Below are 21,369 nucleotides of genomic sequence, written 5' to 3'. Positions count from 1 at the left end.
TGAGCAACTAGTACTAGTTGAGATATTTGAAGTGCACATACTGGGCACTTACTACTTTCTAGGTCAACTGGTCAACTGAAATCATCACAATGATTGTATTTCTTCACGGAAAAAAAACTCTGTATATTAATCGAAAAAACAACATGTTCAAGAAACGAACGAAGAGCACAAAAATCCTATCAATACATAAGTTTTCTCAGATTCCAGTTATATATTTGAATTTTTTTTTCGAAAAACAGATTGAAAAATACCATTGACTTTCTTCTGGATTGTTTGCACATCAGTAACACACCTGAATTTCGAATAACATGAAAGTAAACATACTTTCCACGTGAACACTCTCAAGAAAGGTACTGATAGGGAAATAAAACAAGTATTCTTAGAAGTATATGATTGAGGATGATAATGTCCCATGTAAGTGAAACTTTATATCGTGAATCTTTCATATATTAGTGTGAAAGTAGTTGCTTCGGGAGGTCTGTTTCTTCTTTGAGTTTGTATCTGAAAGTAAGTTATATGCCTAATCTTCACATCGTAGTGAAACTTTCATCTTGAACTCAATTGCTTCTTTATTTTCTGTGCAAGTTGTCCACAATTTTTTATTAAGATGGTGTAGTGGAAGCCAAAAAGTTTTTTCCATGTTATTTTCAGTAATACTATTACAATTAGTTATAATGGGTTATGTCACGATCACATTCATTTCGTTTGATCAAAACAATACATTCATTCAAAATTCAATTATACCTTCATATTTTCTGCTTCAGTTTCCACCCGGAAAAAAATATGTATTGATCAATAGGCTTTCTCATTCATTCTCTTTCGTACAGTCGGTGATTCTATTATTTTTGATATAATGTGCAAAACATCTTGTCAATATCACCCAATCTCAAATTATAGAGTCAAATTCTCGTAGATGACCAAAATCTGAAACAGCAATTTAATCCTCACAATTTGTTATTCCTATGAATTTTCACTTGGACAGGTATTTCGTAAAATGGAATAACTATCATTATTATTATCAAATTACTAGTTGGATGATCCGATATTATACTTGTGTGAAAGTGCTGGATTGTTTTTTCCCGCTATTTGGGAGTTTATTTACTTCCGATAACATTTTTTCTACGTGGGCTGTTCAAAAATAAGGTGAATATTCAAATTTCGCGGGCTATGTACATCCGATTAACGATTTTGTTATGTTGGTTTACTGGCTCGAACATATCTTCACAGTTTTAGATGATGAGCATGTTGGTGATTTGATGAGAAGCATAAAAGTTGGAAGTGTTATGCGTGTTTGGAGATTTTCTGAGAAAAAATTATTCGAAGATCTTTCATCAAATTTCATGTGAAACATGGAATTCCGTGCTCAAAAACACTTGAAATGTAGCCCTATCAGGCTAGCATGGCGAATCCAGCAAAATTGCAAAAAAAATACATGAATTTGTAGCTGAATAGTTGTTAATTAGTTGCCAAAACAACGATTTTGTTGCTCGTGCCGATCCCTAGAAATCGCAAATAATGCTATCGTGATATAAAGGTAGCAAGGTAACTCAATAAATCATATACTTTTCCTATGATCTTTACAGAAGATTCAGTTACTATTTAGTTGCTAAACCTTGGATATAGCGAAAAAAATTTAATTTTTTTTTTTTTTTATTTTTCTGATCTTGCTATCTTGAAACTTGTTTTTTCTGGAATTAAAGATGTTCTGAATTTGTGGCTCACCAAGAGTAAACTTGAAAATACCTTGAGTATCAGCAACAAAATAGTTGAAACCGATCGGAGGATTTTAATTTTTTTTTCATTTTCCACGGTCTTGCTATCTTGAAACTGGTTCTCCTTGGAATAAAAAGTGTTTCAGATTTGTTGCTCACCAGGAGTATACTCAAATATACCTTGAGTATACGCAACATAACAGTTGAACAATCGGCCGATTTTTATTTATTTTTTTTCATTTTCCTCGTTCTTGCTACCTTGAAACTGGTTTTTCTGGGAAGGAAAAGTGTTACAAATTTGTTGGTCATCAGGAGGGTACTCAATTATACTTCAAGAATCAGCAACAAAATAGTTGGCCTTGATAGGCCGATTTTTTTTCCTCGTTCTTGCTACCTTGAAACTGGATTTCCTTAGAATTAAAAGTGTTTCAAATTTGTTGCTCACCAGGAGATTACTCAAATACACCTTGAGTATCAGCAACAAAATAGTTGAAACCGATCGGCCGATTTTTTATTATTTTTTTCATTTTCCTCGTTCTTGCTATCTTGAAACTGTTTTTTCTGAGAATAAAGAGTGTTTCAAATTTGTTGCTCATCAGGGGGGTACTCAAATACACTCCGAGAATCAGCAACAAAATGGTTGACCTTGATAGGCCGATTTTTTTTCCTCATTCTTACTACCTTGAAACTGGGTTTCCTCAAAATTAAAAGTGTTTCAAATCAGTTGTTCACCAGGAGTATGCTCAAATACAACTTGAGTATCAGCAACAAAATAGTTGAAACCGATCGACCGATTTTTAGGTTTTTTTTTTCTTTTTCCTCGTTCTTGTTATCTTGAAACTGGTTTTTCTGAGAATGAAAAGTGTTTCAAATTTGTTGCTCATCAGGAGGGAGTTATATCAGGAACTGATGGTACACCGGTATAACATTACAGATGCATGTTCCCAGACCAGGTCGTTAGCCAATCCAGCCTGCTTACTCAGCATTGCGTCATATGCGAACTTATTTATACACCTTGTTTTCTTATTCGTATCATTTAATTGTAGTCATTTGCCTTAAATGTACAAATAAAGTTGTTTAAAAAGTCTCTAAGCAAATCCTTCGAAATAATTGGCGCAGTCATTGTAGGATTGTTCGAAAACGACTCATTGCGAATTCGTTTGTGAGTTTCAACTCTTAACGGACAAGAAACCAAATTTTGGAGAACGAGCCAGAAACCCAGAAAAACACAATGAGCCAGAAAAGTGGACGAAAGCCAGGAATAGGTGAGCCATCCATTTTTCTTCTCCTTTTATTTGAATTTTGTGGCAAAGTTGACTATTGATTGAATCAATTAGTGCATATAATTTAAGTTCAGCAATAAATACAGAATTGAGTGTAAATCAATCGCGTTTTAGGTATTAGCAAAAATAATAAACTGAAACATAAATTTAGCATAAGAAGAAAAAGAGGATAATTTCAATTTTCGAAAATAAGAATAGTAATAAAGTTAATTTTATTTAAAATCAATCAAAATTGACGAATTAATTGGACAATTGAATAACTTAGTATTAGATAGAGATAATAATATGGTAAATCCTCAAGAAATGGGTATCAATTACCAATTATTGAGACTTTACATTGATACTATTCCAAATTTTAATGGTGATAATGAAAGTACCATAAAAGTATTTATTGAACATTGTGAATATTTGATTCCTACTTACAAAAATATTCAAAATATTGATGATCCAATCAATAAATTTTTAATCAGAGCTATTATTGGGAAATTATCAGGAAATGCATTAATGTTAGTTGGAAGTAGACCAGAAATTAGAGATTGGGATAATTTAAAAAATCTGCTTAGGCTTAGTTTCGGAGAACAAAGAAATCTAGATTGCCCTGTTCAAAAAATGATGATAATGAAACCTTTTCGAAATGAAATTTTCTTCTCTTTCGGTCAGAGAATTCAGAAAAGTAGGAGTGCAATTGCTTCAAAATTAGTTTCAATGAACCTGAGTGTCGAAGAACGAACTTTGAAATTGCGAAATTACAATGAACTTACTTTAAAAACCTTCATCCGTGGTTTAACAGAGAGAATACAAGACATGGTTAGACTACGAAATCCAAACTCTTTAGAACTAGCAATTTCTTGTGTTCTAGAAGAAAAAAAATTCATTTATAATCAAAAACAAAATAATCACTTTCAAAATTCTCTTCAACATAATAAAACGATGCCTCTAAGACCACAATCATCTAATCAATTCAAACCGCAACAACCAATTTCGAATTTCCGACAACAAATGCCAGTTCAAAATTTTCAAAGACCAAATTTCAATACCCAAAATTTCCAAAATAAAAACCAACCACCGGTTGAAAATTTGGGATACCAATTTTCATCTCAACCTATCCAGTTATAACCGAGACAAAATACGCCTCCTCCAAAATATTTTACTAACCACCAAGTCTTTGGAACACCCCGTAACGTTTTCAAACCTACCGGACAAGTTATACAAAATAAATCAGAACCTATGTCAACATCATCTCGTAACCCCACGAAACAACAAAATCGTAATCCTAATAGAAATTATTTTCAAAATTCCAGTCCGAAAAATTTCATGTCAGAGGAACTTCATAATATACCTAGAGACTAGATACTACCCAAATGATCAGTTAGAATTTGATAATCCCTCCGAAAACCAACCATATGAATGTGCAGGTGTTATAAATGAACAAAATGACCCAAATACTTATAACGACAATTTTGAAAACTTTCAGGGGACTGTATTTAACCAGAGCCCATACAGAAATGTTAACGAAACCAAGAATTTTACTTTTGAAGAAAATTTTACCCATACCTCGACCCAGGACAACATAACATAAAAAATATAGACCTCAATCATTTACAGAACAATTTACCATATATATTCGTTCCCAAATTGGAAGCAAAATTTTTAATAGATTCAGGTATCTCTCGTAGCCTCATGAGTCCAAATTTGGCAAATAAATTTTTCCAAAATTATATTTTTAATGAAAATTTCAATATTCAAACCTCTCATAGTATTTCTTTCCACAACGAAGTGGGTGTTATTCCAATTTTTGAAATTTTCAATATTGAGAAATGTCACAAATTATATATTTTCGATTTTAATAAAAAATATGACGGGCTTATAGGAATGGATCTTTTAAAACAATTACAACCAATAGTCGATATTCATAAAAAATTACTATTACTCTTATTAACCAAATTCCAATTATTTTTTATGAGTCACTAAACACATCAAATAAAACTCCACAAAAATGTTTTCATACTTTGATAATCCCTGGCAGAATGCAGCAAGTTATAAAACTTCCTGTCCTTCAAAAATCTGGTTTAGGAATTTTAAATTATATAGATTTTGGAAACAATTTAGAATCTCCACAAGTTAACGTTAACATAGAAAATTATTTTGCTTATACAACAATAACAAACTCAAACACAAAGCCATTCAAAATCACGATAACACAACCTTTTGAGATTGAACCTTTCGATTTAAATGAAACCAATTTCGTTGAAAGTATCGAGACAAATAGTAAAGTGAACGAACAACAGGACCTTCTTTTAAAAAACAACTTGAAAAATCTAAGGTTGGAACATTGCAATAAAGAAAAAAAGAAGCAATCACAAAATTGTGCTATGATTGTAGAGATATATTTCACTGTGAAAACATTCCTTTGAGTTTCTCTAATGAAATTACTCATAAAATAAAATTAAAAAATGAAACCCAAATTTTTACAAAGACTTATCGAATTCCGGAAATTCACAAAAATGAAGTAAATTCCCAAATCAATAAAATGTTAGAACAGGGTATAATTCAACCTTCTACCTCACCCTGGAATAGCCCGATTTGGGTAGTTCCCAAAAAATTAGATCAAAGTGGAAAACAGAAGTGGCGCGTCGTCATAGACTATCGAAAATTGAATGAATGAACAATAGACGATAAATACCCTCTCTCCAACATTACAGACATCTTAGACAAACTTGGTAGGGCAAATTATTTCACAACTCTCGATTTGGCATCAGGATACCACCAAATCGAAATGGATGAAAATGACATTTCAAAAACAGCTTTTTCTACACACAATAGGCACTACGAATTCAGACGTATGCCTTTTGGGGTAAAAAATGATCCCTCTACTTTTCAGAGGAAAATAAATAATGTTCGGTATTAGCCAGGGGGGTAGTTGTTTTCTCAGAGGTGTCAGTCCATTAACCTACTGTGTAAGGAGTTGAGACTGGCCTGAACGAATTGATCTTAGATAATTTGATTTATAGCCAGTCTTCAAGTATGCCCACTGACTATATGTGAAAGTTTTCTTTCCTTATATGAGGAATTGGGCAAATTTCGGATATGCAGTTGGTTACCTCGTTCACAGGCAGATGGGGCGACGACAAACCTGTTGTTTGTTGTATGCTTCAGCTCAGTTCGAGGAATGATACTCTGACAGAATTCGATTTTCAATTATCGGAAATCATCGACTTTACGTTCATGATATTACACTACCTTGCACTGACGAGTGGCCAAACAGCACGAAACCGGTCTGCAAGTGTGTTCCAATAATTGAAAATCTATTGCGGCAGTTGTATCGCCAACAGCATATGCAGAAATAACTGCTGTGAAGAATACTGCACTGATACCTGTCGGATATAATCCAACACCCTTCGTGGTATTAACCAGGGGAGTAGTTGTTTTCTGAGAAGTGTCAGTCCATTAACCTACTGTGTAGGGAGTTGATACTGGCCTGAACGAATTGTTCTTAGATAACTTGATTTATAGCCAGTCTTCAAGTATGCCCACTAACTATATATAAAATATTATTCCAGATATCCAAATCAATTCCCCAAATGAACTCACTAATCAAATCGACAAACTACCTATCTCTCAAACCGACGAAACTCCCTTATCACAAGAAGTAGCCAATGATGGAATTCCTATTCGAGATGATAATATAATCAATAATAAAATATATCAAATTCACGTTTAAAAAAATGAACAAAACAAAATATCTATTCAACAAGAAACATATGGTATTCATGAAATTTCAACAGAAAAAACTACCTTCAGAAGAAAATGAACAATTGATTTTCAATTTCATGAAAGATTATTTGAAACCAAATATTAATTACTTCATATATTTTGAAAACGCTCAACTCATGAAAAATTTCACAAAAGTGTACTCTGAAAATTTTAGCAAACAGACTCTAATATTAATCAGGTGTACAACACTATAAAAGGTCAGGACGAACAAATCATCACGAAGGAAAAACAAATCATTGTGGAATCGAAGAAACTTTACAATATCTAAAAAGAAATTATAATTGGATCAATATGAAACAAACTATTACAAATTACATTAATTCATGTGATATTTGTCGAAGAACAAAGTATTCTAGGCAAAATCCATATGTACCTTCAGTTTTGACAGAAACTCCTTCAAAACCTTTTCAAATAATTCACATCCATGCTTTCTCTTTCAACGCCCAAATATATTTGACAATTATTGACTCTTTTTCCAAATTCGCTCAGCCATTCACATTTGTAATGCTTTAGTAAGGTATTTTGCTTCTTGTGGCACCTCGCAAAATATAACTATCGATAGTGGCCGAGAATTCAATAACGAAACTGTCAGAACTCTTGAATTAATATTTGGTCATACAAATTCAAGAAGTCCAGAAGAAATTTTCAGCTCCAAAGAATTGTTTTCAACATATGTACAAGAACGCAATAAAAAACTAACCCCTGTCAATGAAAAAGTTTTGGAAAAATTGAAATTTCGCAAAGAAAAAATACAAGAAAAAACAAACATTAAAGGTAACACGAACGAGGAATTTGAAATCAATCAAAAAGTTTTCAAGAAAAATCCGAAAAACAGAAATGAAAAGAACAATAAATTTTTAGGACCATTCACCATTACAAAAATCTTAGAACATAACAAAGTAGAAATAAAAAATAAACAGGGAAAGGTTGAAATAATTCACATAAAAGAATCAAGAAAACTACCTTTATTACAGGCTCAAAATGAAGAACCTGAGAATCCTGAACCTCCTAACGCTAATAGCAATGATCAGGGCCAATCCAGAAATTGCAATAAAAACAATAAGTCCTTCCCCCGAAATCCTCCCATTTGAACTTGGTTTTTCAAAAATTGTAACTAAAAAACATATTTTTCTGAACGATATTGATTTAAGTATCCTTGAACTTGAAATAAAAAATAATAAAGAACTATAATAAATTAAATGAGATATCAAGTAATAAACAGATGTACATTAGGAGTTTGGCAAATAAATACGAACATTTAAAACCACTGGTTTTCGAAATTTCTTATAAACTCAAAAATATTCGAAATACACCCACGATCAGACAAAAACGAGGATTAATAAATGTTGGAGGAACAATCCAAAAATGGCTTTTTGGTAACTTAGACGCATCCGATGGAGAGCGATATGATAAGGCAATCGAAACTTTGAAAAGCAATCAACAGAAAATTGTAAAAGAAGTTAATTCACAAATTTCTCTTTCCAAACAAATAATTGATGAATTTTCCAATCATATTGAATCTATTATCAAAAATCAGAAAGATATATCTAAATTCATTGAAATCTATAATTGATCAATATATACTGTGTATTCAAGTATGCTAGATCAAATATTTTTAAATGCAAATGTAATTATCACCTTTATTGATAACGTCAAAAATGCAATAACTTTTGAAAAATTACATACAGTTCACCCTGATATTTTAACAAGTCAAAATTTGGAAGAAATCATTAGTGAGCTTCACAATCACTATAGTCCTGACGAAATACTTCAGTTAGATATCCATTCATGGTATTCAATCATTCAAACAAACTGTTATTTTTCAAAAAATAAAATTATCTTTGCCATAGAATTTCCTATAGTTCATCCCAAAACCTTTCAATACTTCCATTTGTTTCCTATCCCAACTGAAACAAATACCATAATCATCCCAAAAAAACCTTACTTGGCTCTCGGAGAAGAAACATTCCAATGTATGGACCAACTCTGTACACAAATCTTGGACATATATCTCTGCAATCAAGAAAACCTGAGTTTCCACCCAGAAAAAGAATGCATTGTCGCCCTTATTCACGACAAGGATGATAGGTGCCCCCAGATGCCGATAGAACCACTCACACAAATATTCAATAAAATCAACGAGGAATATATTATTGTCATCACCTCAGAAGAAATAAAAATAAAATCAAAATGCTCAGAGGACCAATTCTTCACAGTCATAGGCAGCACCCTTCTACGAATTCCAACCGATTGCAGTTTCGAATTCAAACGATGTAAATTCGAAAACTGCCAAAATTCGTATTTTGGAAAACCATTTGTCTTGCCAAAAATCAACAATGAAGTGTTAAGGATTGAGACACTCGAAAGAAAACCATTAAGGATAGAAAATATACCACTGGAAGATATCCATCAACTTCAGAGACATATCGATGCGACAAATCAACTATCAATAGAAGACATCGAGACGCCCAGGAGTTTCTCCGTTATCTTTTAGAAGGATTACATGAAGAGGTTAATATAATTAATGAGAAACCTAAACCAATCTCAACGGAGATTGACGAAAAATTGAGCGACAGCGGAAATGCACAAGAGTCATGGCTCACATATTTGAGGATGCATAACTCTAAGATTGTAGATAATTTCGTTGGCCAATTGAAATCCACGATGAAATGCACACACTGTGGATACTCTTCAGTAACATTTGATCCTTTCTGGGATTTGTCTCTCTCCATACCACAAAGAACCGACCAATTGAGTTTGTGGCAATGCTTAGATTATTTTAAAAGAGAAGAAACTTTGGATGGAATTGAAAAACCGACGTGTTCGAAATGCAAGGAAAGGAGAAAATGCATAAAGTCCCTATCAATCCACAAGTTTCCCTATATTTCAGTAATACATTCAAAAAGATTCTCTCCAACGGAAAGTAGAGGCAAATTGAATGATGTCATCGAATTTCCTCTAGAAGGATTGGATATGGACAATTTTGCAGGAGAAAATGTGGCTACTTGTTGTAATCTATATGCACTTTTAAATCACAGTGGGACTACTAACAGAGGACATTATACAACATACTGCAGACACCCGTATACTAGCGCGTGGCACAAATACAACGATTCACACGTGTCACCAATTTCACCAAAGTCGCTTGTGAGTGGAGAAGCATACGTCCTCTTTTATGTAAAGGATGGAACAAAATCGCGCCTTTAAGATAACCGAGGGAAAGTTTTACTCTTAGTTCCTTCAATTTTGTAAATTTTTTCAACTTCTCATTTTTGTAATTTCTTATTCAATATCAATAAATTGATCGTTAATCACCTTCAAAAAAAAAAAAAAAAAAAAAAAAAAAAAAAAAAAAAAAAAGACATCGATTACTACCAATCAACCGACTGGATTCTATGGACAATTATCTGCTTTATTTTATTCATTTTGGCCTGTTACACCTTCAGGAAAATTCAAAATGCACGGAAGAAACCAAACTCCGAATTGAAAGTGAAATTTGAAGGAAAAGAATTTGAAAATTCGCCTTCAGTCTAGTTCCAGCCCGAAGTCGAAATTTGAGGAGGAAGGAGTTATATCAGGAACTGATAGTACACCGGTATAAAATTACAGATGCATGTTTCCCGACCAGGTCGTTAGCCGATCCAGCCTGCCTACTCAGCATTGCGTCATATGCGAACTTATTTATACACCTTGTTTTCTTATTCATGTCATTCAATTGTAGTCATTTGCCTTAAATGTACAAATAAAGTTTTTTAAAAAGTCTCAAAGCAAATCTTTCGAAATAATTAGGGTACTCAAATACACTCCGAGGATCAGCAACAAAATAGTTGGCCTTGATTAGCCGATTTTCCAAATTTGTTTCCATTTTCTTCGTTCGTGCTACCTTGAAACTGGGTTTCCTTAGAATTAAAAGTGTTTCAAAATGTTGCTCACCAGGAGGTTACTCAAATAGACCTCGAGTATCAGCAACAAAATAGTTGAAACCGATCGGCCGATTTTTATTATTTTTCATTTTCCTTATTCTTGCTAACTCGAAACTGGTTTTTCTGAGAATAAAAAGTGTTTCAAATTTGTTGCTCATCAGGAGGGAGTTATATCAGGAACTGATAGTACACCGGTATAACATTACAGATGCATGTTCCCAGACCAGGTCATTAACCGATCCAGCCTGCTTACTCAGCATTGCGTCATATGCGAACTTATTTATACACCTTGTTTTCTTATTCATGTCATTCAATTGTAGTCATTTGCCTTAAATGTACAAATAAAGTTTTTTAAAAAGTCTCAAAGCAAATCTTTCGAAATAATTAGTGTACTCAAATACACTCCGAGGATCAGCAACAAAATAGTTGGCCTTGATTAGCCGATTTTCCAAATTTGTTTCCATTTTCTTCGTTCGTGCTACCTTGAAACTGGGTTTCCTTAGAATTAAAAGTGTTTCAAAATGTTGCTCACCAGGAGGTTACTCAAATAGACCTCGAGTATCAGCAACAAAATAGTTGAAACCGATCGGCCGATTTTTATTATTTTTCATTTTCCTTATTCTTGCTAACTCGAAACTGGTTTTTCTGAGAATAAAAAGTGTTTCAAATTTGTTGCTCATCAGGAGGGAGTTATATCAGGAACTGATAGTACACCGGTATAACATTACAGATGCATGTTCCCAGACCAGGTCATTAACCGATCCAGCCTGCTTACTCAGCATTGCGTCATATGCGAACTTATTTATACACCTTGTTTTCTTATTCATGTCATTCGATTGTAGTCATTTGCCTTAAATGTACAAATAAAGTTTTTTAAAAAGTCTCAAAGCAAATCTTTCGAAATAATTAGGGTACTCAAATACACTCCGAGGATCAGCAACAAAATAGTTGGCCTTGATTAGCCGATTTTCCAAATTTGTTTCCATTTTCTTCGTTCGTGCTACCTTGAAACTGGGTTTCCTTAGAATTAAAAGTGTTTCAAAATGTTGCTCACCAGGAGGTTACTCAAATAGACCTCGAGTATCAGCAACAAAATAGTTGAAACCGATCGGCCGATTTTTATTATTTTTCATTTTCCTTATTCTTGCTAACTCGAAACTGGTTTTTCTGAGAATAAAAAGTGTTTCAAATTTGTTGCTCATCAGGAGGGAGTTATATCAGGAACTGATAGTACACCGGTATAACATTACAGATGCATGTTCCCAGACCAGGTCATTAACCGATCCAGCCTGCTTACTCAGCATTGCGTCATATGCGAACTTATTTATACACCTTGTTTTCTTATTCATGTCATTCAATTGTAGTCATTTGCCTTAAATGTACAAATAAAGTTTTTTAAAAAGTCTCAAAGCAAATCTTTCGAAATAATTAGTGTACTCAAATACACTCCGAGGATCAGCAACAAAATAGTTGGCCTTGATTAGCCGATTTTCCAAATTTGTTTCCATTTTCTTCGTTCGTGCTACCTTGAAACTGGGTTTCCTTAGAATTAAAAGTGTTTCAAAATGTTGCTCACCAGGAGGTTACTCAAATAGACCTCGAGTATCAGCAACAAAATAGTTGAAACCGATCGGCCGATTTTTATTATTTTTCATTTTCCTTATTCTTGCTAACTCGAAACTGGTTTTTCTGAGAATAAAAAGTGTTTCAAATTTGTTGCTCATCAGGAGGGAGTTATATCAGGAACTGATAGTACACCGGTATAACATTACAGATGCATGTTCCCAGACCAGGTCATTAACCGATCCAGCCTGCTTACTCAGCATTGCGTCATATGCGAACTTATTTATACACCTTGTTTTCTTATTCATGTCATTCGATTGTAGTCATTTGCCTTAAATGTACAAATAAAGTTTTTTAAAAAGTCTCAAAGCAAATCTTTCGAAATAATTAGGGTACTCAAATACACTCCGAGGATCAGCAACAAAATAGTTGGCCTTGATTAGCCGATTTTCCAAATTTGTTTCCATTTTCTTCGTTCGTGCTACCTTGAAACTGGGTTTCCTTAGAATTAAAAGTGTTTCAAAATGTTGCTCACCAGGAGGTTACTCAAATAGACCTCGAGTATCAGCAACAAAATAGTTGAAACCGATCGGCCGATTTTTATTATTTTTCATTTTCCTTATTCTTGCTAACTCGAAACTGGTTTTTCTGAGAATAAAAAGTGTTTCAAATTTGTTGCTCATCAGGAGGGAGTTATATCAGGAACTGATAGTACACCGGTATAACATTACAGATGCATGTTCCCAGACCAGGTCATTAACCGATCCAGCCTGCTTACTCAGCATTGCGTCATATGCGAACTTATTTATACACCTTGTTTTCTTATTCATGTCATTCAATTGTAGTCATTTGCCTTAAATGTACAAATAAAGTTTTTTAAAAAGTCTCAAAGCAAATCTTTCGAAATAATTAGTGTACTCAAATACACTCCGAGGATCAGCAACAAAATAGTTGGCCTTGATTAGCCGATTTTCCAAATTTGTTTCCATTTTCTTCGTTCGTGCTACCTTGAAACTGGGTTTCCTTAGAATTAAAAGTGTTTCAAAATGTTGCTCACCAGGAGGTTACTCAAATAGACCTCGAGTATCAGCAACAAAATAGTTGAAACCGATCGGCCGATTTTTATTATTTTTCATTTTCCTTATTCTTGCTAACTCGAAACTGGTTTTTCTGAGAATAAAAAGTGTTTCAAATTTGTTGCTCATCAGGAGGGAGTTATATCAGGAACTGATAGTACACCGGTATAACATTACAGATGCATGTTCCCAGACCAGGTCATTAACCGATCCAGCCTGCTTACTCAGCATTGCGTCATATGCGAACTTATTTATACACCTTGTTTTCTTATTCATGTCATTCGATTGTAGTCATTTGCCTTAAATGTACAAATAAAGTTTTTTAAAAAGTCTCAAAGCAAATCTTTCGAAATAATTAGGGTACTCAAATACACTCCGAGGATCAGCAACAAAATAGTTGGCCTTGATTAGCCGATTTTCCAAATTTGTTTCCATTTTCTTCGTTCGTGCTACCTTGAAACTGGGTTTCCTTAGAATTAAAAGTGTTTCAAAATGTTGCTCACCAGGAGGTTACTCAAATAGACCTCGAGTATCAGCAACAAAATAGTTGAAACCGATCGGCCGATTTTTATTATTTTTCATTTTCCTTATTCTTGCTAACTCGAAACTGGTTTTTCTGAGAATAAAAAGTGTTTCAAATTTGTTGCTCATCAGGAGGGAGTTATATCAGGAACTGATAGTACACCGGTATAACATTACAGATGCATGTTCCCAGACCAGGTCATTAACCGATCCAGCCTGCTTACTCAGCATTGCGTCATATGCGAACTTATTTATACACCTTGTTTTCTTATTCATGTCATTCAATTGTAGTCATTTGCCTTAAATGTACAAATAAAGTTTTTTAAAAAGTCTCAAAGCAAATCTTTCGAAATAATTAGTGTACTCAAATACACTCCGAGGATCAGCAACAAAATAGTTGGCCTTGATTAGCCGATTTTCCAAATTTGTTTCCATTTTCTTCGTTCGTGCTACCTTGAAACTGGGTTTCCTTAGAATTAAAAGTGTTTCAAAATGTTGCTCACCAGGAGGTTACTCAAATAGACCTCGAGTATCAGCAACAAAATAGTTGAAACCGATCGGCCGATTTTTATTATTTTTCATTTTCCTAATTCTTGCTAACTTGAAACTGGTTTTTCTGAGAATAAAAAGTGTTTCAAATTTGTTGCTCATCAGGAGGGTACTCAAATACACTCCGAGAATCAGCAACAAAATAGTTGGCCTTTATAATTTTTTTCAAAATTTTCCTCGTTCTTGCTACCTTGAAACTGGGTTTCCTTAAAATTCTAAGTGTTTCAAATTTGTTGCTCACCAGGAGGTTACTCGAACACACCTTGAGTATCAGCAACAGAATAGTTGAAACCGATCAGCCGATTTCTTTTTTTTTTAATTTTCCTCGTTCTTGCTATCTTGAAACTGGTTTTCCTGAGAAGATAGCTGATACTCAAGGTATCAGGAGTATACTCCTGGTAAGCAATAAATTTGAAACACTTTTTATTCTAAGGAAAACCAATTTCAAGATAGCAAGAACGTGGAAAATGAAAAAAGAAATTGAAAATCGGCCGATCGGTTCCAACTATTTTGTTGCTGATACTCAAGGTATATCCAAGTTTACTCTTGGTGAGCAACAAAGTTAGAACATCGTTAATTGCAGGAAAAAGCAGTTTCAAGATAGCAAGATCAGAAAAAATTAGGAAAAAAATATTTTGTCCCATACAGAAATGTATTACTAAATAAGTATCTTGCTGGTACTTGGAAATCAAATATTCAGACTATTATTGAAGAAAACTGAGTTTATATAATTGAAATTCATCTTTCAGTGGACTGTGTCTACTTACTGCAAATAGTTTCTTGTCGGAAACCGTGTTTTCGATTACACTTTTTACTTAAGAAACCTCAATATCTGTTTGCTATAAACGATTTGTTTCGTACAGAATATAGGTGATTCATATTGTATACAAAATTTCATCAGAAAATATTTTCTGAAATAATTTATGTTTTGGTTTCTTTTATAAATTTGTTCTATGAGTGTAGAAACAAAATACATATAATTTTTTTTTGGAACTCAATAACTTTAGAAAAACGTGTTTTGAACAGACAGTTTTTTCTCGTGAGTGTGAATTATTTATGTCATTGGGGAAAAAGTATTTCAATTTCACTAGTTCGGACTTCCATTGTCTATTATATAAAATGATTTGAAATCCCTGAAACAAGTAAAAAAGAATAGTTGAAAATAACAATTATATTAAGCAACAATAAACCTGAAATGGAATGATAGTAAAATAACCTACAAGTAAAAATATAATAATTGAATAAATAAAAATTAAAGGAATGCAAAAAGAAAATAATAAAAATAAAAAAGTGTAGAGATTCCAAGTCATCACCCGAAGACGATTGTAGATACCAACAATCGAAACATCGTGAACTAACGTGACTTGGAATCTCTACACTTTTTTATTTTTATTATTTTCTTTTTGCATTCCTTTAATTTTTATTTATTCAATTATTATATTTTTACTTGTAGGTTATTTTACTATCATTTCATTTCAGGTTTATTGTTGCTTAATATAATTGTTATTTTCAACTATTCTTTTTTACTTGTTTCAGGGATTTCAAATCATTTTATATAATAGACAATGGAAGTCCGAACTAGTGAAATTCATCACGAAACATTGTCAATCACCTTCAAACAAACGGGGAAAAAGTAGTTGTTTTCATTTTGTATCGTAACGAAGCTGCAGATAATTTTATCATTTTCTTGGAAGTGTAAATTTTTTGTGAAAGTATTGTGATAATGAATGAGTAGAAATGATAAAAATGTTTTTTGAAAAGCATCTCCCAAATACTCATATCGGAATATTCACAACAGAGTTGTTTTTTCCTTTCCTTGATGTCACTTTAAAGGAACTATCAATTAATTTTGATTGGTGAAGATTTCATTCACAATAGCTTTTTTAATAACGACCTTCAACATTTAACTAATGAAATATGAGTAATTTTCATGAATATATTCACAAAATATGTTGGTATACGATCTTTCAGACATAAACTTGTAAGGTGTTCAACATACCATTTTGAATCCTCAATATTTGTACGAGTTACTTATCAGGAACCACTGATTTTCATTACTATGAATCATGCATTTTCGCTCTGTATGATACAACCACAAAATGAATGTTCAATTCATTGTAGATTGCAAGGATAGGGCTGATAAAATATTTGTACAAATATTGACTTTATCAGCATAGTAAACCAACCTTGTTAAAATTGAATGGGTGATATTTTTAGGAGAGAATAATTTTGGGATGGTAAAGTTTTGTCTTTCTACTTCTCCATCTCTTGAGAAATAAATGTGAAAATCTGGAAATGAAAAGAAGAAAGCAAATAATTCCCAAATGAACTCTTCCCAAAGATGTGTAGATAGAAGTAACTTTCAGATACAAACTGAAAGAAAAACCCCTCTCCGAATAATTACTTTCACGTGAACATTGAATTACATGAAAGAAAAAAATAATTTCAAAACAACTACTTCCATTTAAACATTGCATTGTACAAAAACAATTTTTTCTATTCAGTGTATACACCAAACTTTCGTTATGAAATTGAATCAGATATCATCCATGGGATGATGAACGAGAACGGGGATGTTTCCTACTTATTCATCAAACTCAAACACCTGTTCATGAAGCTGCAGTTTCGTAAGAATGTATCATCTTTCCCTCCAACCGATTTCCTGGAGTCTTTGAAGTCCACTAGATACTCGTTAGGACAACAAGAGGATTGTTCCGAATTCTTGGGGTTCTTGTTGAATAATCTTCGTGAGCAAAACAATAGCAAAATCAATATTCCTGACCGCTCTGGATTGAATGATTCAGTACGGTCCATCTCGTCATGTGTTTGTAAATCTTTTGCTGAAAAAATCCTCACTTGTTTACTTTGTAGTAAATGTTCAAGAGGTAGCGAAAACTTCTTATAACAGTCAAACTAACTGACTGTTATAAAGAAAACAAGTATAGGTGAGGCACCAGTCAATCTAATAATAACACTGATGATTTTCAAACAAGACTCAACCTCTCTTTCGAAGGTTCGAAATAGATGAACATTTCAATCTAGCAGACCACTGTTATAATATTCACGCAGTCATTGTTCACTGTGGTTCTGACGTTGAATTTGGTCATTTTTACACCTTGGTCAAAGACGAAATGAACTGGTTTAAGGTTGACGGTAGTCGTGTCATGAAGTGTTCTGGCGATGTATTGAATCTATTGGAGCCACTGGAGACACCCTACATTTTGTTTCATGAAAGAGAGGACATTGGCAGATCAAGATCTTCAGATGATGTGGTGCTGCAGGTTTTTTCGGGTTTTCCTGCAGCTTAAATAGCAAATGCGCTTCTGAAATCGATGAAGTCGCCCCGGAGCGCCAATTAATTTTTATTGTTGTTTTCATTTTTATCGTTGTTTCAACATAATTAATGAAAGAGGTAAAATTTCAGTTACATTGAACAGTACTCATCCTCAATGGCAGTCAGCCCACATTTTTTTCCATAAAGATGGGGAATTAGAAAGCCAAAACCTTTCTGTCCCAAAAATAATAGATCAATATATTATCAGAAATTGGGGTTTTTCACTAATCCAAAAATATTAAGAAGTTTTTTTGCGAACCTTTTGATATTAGTCTGGATCAAAGAATGTAAACTTTCACGGCCGGAAATAACTATGTGAAAGTTATTTTTCTGATTTTAGCCGTGATCTGCCGATTTTTATGCCTGTTTCGTGTAATATTGTGGTAAACATTATCAAAAGCGATTGTGATAATGATCACGGTCGCCGAGTTGGTACTCGAGTTTTTGTTCCAGGTTTCATATTATTATTAGTGGGCGCGGCTTGGTTTCACTTAACTAGGCTATTTGACCTTGTGAGGATTGTGAGGACAGGTAGCCAGATTTTATTGGTGTTCATTTCTTATTGAAATCATTCCTGTGTTTTCGAATTTCTATTGCATTCATATATACTGTTGGATAATGATCTGTTTCATCGGGTATTAATGTATCTTCGAATAATAATATAATGTGAGTGCTTGTGAGTGCTGTAGCCGAACATGCTTGTTGAGAGCATGTTCGGTTACAGCTGATTTTCGCAGTGTCAACTCAAACACACCGTTATCACATCACCTTCGATAATGTCCACCGTAGTAGTAGACGAAACGTCAGGCATAAAAACCTGCAGACCACGGCCAAAAAACCCGAAGAATAGCTTTCACACAATTATACACACTGACTTATTTCATTGTACTATGAAGGTTGTTGGACTATAGTAGGGATGAACTATGATGTTTAACAGGCGTTCTCACGGGTCACTGCCATCCGAATCATCATATGTAGAGACTCCGGCTGTCGAAAAACATTGTGTGTCGCCTCTGTTTGGAAAATGATGAAACAGCAGAGCACATACTTTGTGCCTGTCCCGCTGGGGATCGAATCAGGTTTTCAGAGTTCGGCAGAGCATTTCTGCTAATCAAGAGTATTTCATATATATACTCGATAGTATGTACTAATATAACGGTGTTTGCACACTCAAACAATTTAATGATACTACTTGTTACCTACTGTCAAAAAAATTTACGATATCAGTGACTTATACCTACATTGGTTAACAATTAGCATTCTTTCATCTTTGGTATTATTTTCAAATGCTACTGGGTTTAACAGCTAGTTAAATCAAAAGTGAATCATTTGTATCTCTTATTTTATCAAATATCTATTCAATTTTCACTGCCATTCAAAAATGTTTAAAAAACTTATAAAACAAACGTTTTTCAAGAGAAGATTTTATACAAATACTGTAAAAATGAAAAACTGATTTGATTGATATATGTTTTTCAATGGAGACTTGCCCCGGATAGAAAATAGGTAATCTTGCGCGGGAAGATTTAAAATATGAATTACATCGTACCACCTTAAGGGAGAAGAGCCTATCCAGCATCACTGACGCCATTTTATGCTTATGTTGCTGAATCGACCAGAAGACTCAACTCCATTTATAAATTTGTCAGTTGCTAGAAAAATATCAAACTTGGATAAAAACAGTGGCGTACAATGATTTTGACCAAAAATATCAATCAGGACGCCACTGGAATTATTATCATGACCTTATTACACGAAAAAAAGCTCCTGGAATTGTTATCTTCGATCTAATTACACGAAAAGAAGTTCCTATTACTGCTTAGAAACACACCTAGGTTCAATAATATCGGCGAGAAGGCTTTTGAGTCATTAATAAAAAAACAATATTTTCAGTAAAATTATGAAACTGTTATTTTCAACATCTCGACTCAGGAAGAAGATTAAACTCAATTTTATCTTCCTCTTAAAGATGATCACTTGATGATTGAAACACTCGTAGATGTATTAAAAAAAACCGTTTGGTGTTGGGATAAAACTCCAGTAGGAGAGATACGCAATGAAACGAACGCGTTTTGAAACGGACGACACTACTGTTATTTTACAATTCCTGAACGAAAATAATATATATATATATATATATATATATATATATATATATATATATATATATATATATATATATATATATATATATATTTAATGGTTGGTAGCACTGCTGATGATAGACAAACCCACAATAATGACAGCTTCCGCAGTATTACGTACATTTTCTTTTGTGCATGGTTGTGAAATGATTGACAGTTGTTAGGTAACTGTTAGGTTAGTAATATTTTTGTAAATAATAACCTCAAGCTGGTTGTTACTGCCTTTTCCTATTCTGAATGCTCATGTTGTACATTGTGTGCCCTAATTAATACACTCAATAATTTTGCTCTAAGATGTGCTTAATAATTATTACATCCAAACGACAGTTATGAAATATACCGAAAATTTGCAAAGTGATTTAAAATTTGATAATAACTTGTGCTTTCATTGTGTTGGTCGCATTTATTACGAAATATTATAAAATACACACGGAACGGTGAATTAAAATCTTGTCAATACTTATTATTTATAATTTGGTTGTTAACGTTTTCGAAGTTAGGTTTGCAATGAATCGGACAGGCACTGACGCACTGAAATGGACGTCCGTTTCGATACGTCAGGGCCTGTTCGATTCATCACTCCTGAAATTTATCTTTGTTTAATAATCAGATGCCGCCAAAGAAGAGAGTTCGTCCAGGAAGTATCAGAAAAGGGCCAGTCAATTCGATCAATTGCATCAGCATATAAGATATCGAAATCGTATTTGGCTGATATCGTTGAAAAAAGCTAAAATGTCTTCAACTACATAGAGTCATGATCCGAATATTGGAAATAGAATATTTTTTCCGGGAAGAATAGGAACAACTAGCCGATTATTTAAAGAGATCTTCAAAGATGAACTATGGACTAATTACAATCCAGGTAAAGAAGCTCGCTTACCAATTTGCAGCTGCAGATAAGATCACGCCAGAAATTTGGATTTGCAAGGAATTGAAAAGGAATCTGTCATTATCAGTTCGTAAACCAGAAAACACTTTTCTGTCCAGGGTTACATCTTTTAACCCAGAAAAAGCTAGTACATTTCACGAAAATCTTGCAAATATATTGCATGAAAAGAATATTGAACCTCATATGATATGGAACCTTGATGAAACTGAATGTACAACCGTTACCAACCCATCAAAAGTAATTGCGAACCGAAAGTGTGAACAAGTTGGACATGCGACATCAGCAGAGAGAGGACAGCTGGTCACAATGCTTGGATTCATTAATGCTTTGGGTGGCACCGTACCTCCTGTATTTGTGTTTACTAGAGTCAATTTTACGGAATTCATGTTACAAGGCGGTCCAAAAGGGTCACTGGGCTTAGCCAACCCAACTGGTTGGATAACAGAAGAGGGTTTTTACAAAGCCATGTTGTTTTACAAATATGTAAAGTCATCTGGGGGAAAACCCTGTGTGATACTATGTGATAATCATGCTAGCCACATAGCAATCGATGTCGTCACGTTGGCTAGAGATATTCATATAACCATTTTTAACGTTTTC

The 21,369-nt window shown here is 33.5% G+C and overlaps 1 protein-coding gene across 5 annotated transcripts in view; it reads right to left on the bottom strand.

The window, feature by feature from the left end:
* The window catches only part of LOC111509614 (galactosylgalactosylxylosylprotein 3-beta-glucuronosyltransferase P), a 126,079-nt gene that overhangs the window by 67,494 nt on the left and 37,216 nt on the right, over nt 1–21,369 (bottom strand). Inside the window, exon 1 of one of the 5 annotated variants that reach the window (XM_023165386.2) lies at nt 16,402–16,514. The exons of the other annotated variants lie outside the window; for them this stretch is intronic. Within the exon in view, the coding sequence (XP_023021154.1) occupies nt 16,402–16,404 (3 nt within the window). The 5' untranslated portion in view covers nt 16,405–16,514. Of the gene's footprint in view, nt 1–16,401; nt 16,515–21,369 lie in introns of those variants that run through there. 5 annotated transcript variants of the gene reach the window in all.

Source organism: Leptinotarsa decemlineata, unplaced genomic scaffold (genome assembly GCF_025532065.1).
Source record: "Leptinotarsa decemlineata unplaced genomic scaffold, Ldec_3_MD MMD2_P_RNA_scaffold_2, whole genome shotgun sequence".
Classification (NCBI taxonomy): Eukaryota; Metazoa; Arthropoda; class Insecta; order Coleoptera; family Chrysomelidae; genus Leptinotarsa; species Leptinotarsa decemlineata.
Note: the sequence above shows the minus strand (reverse complement) of the source record. Positions and strands in the feature narration are given on the sequence as shown.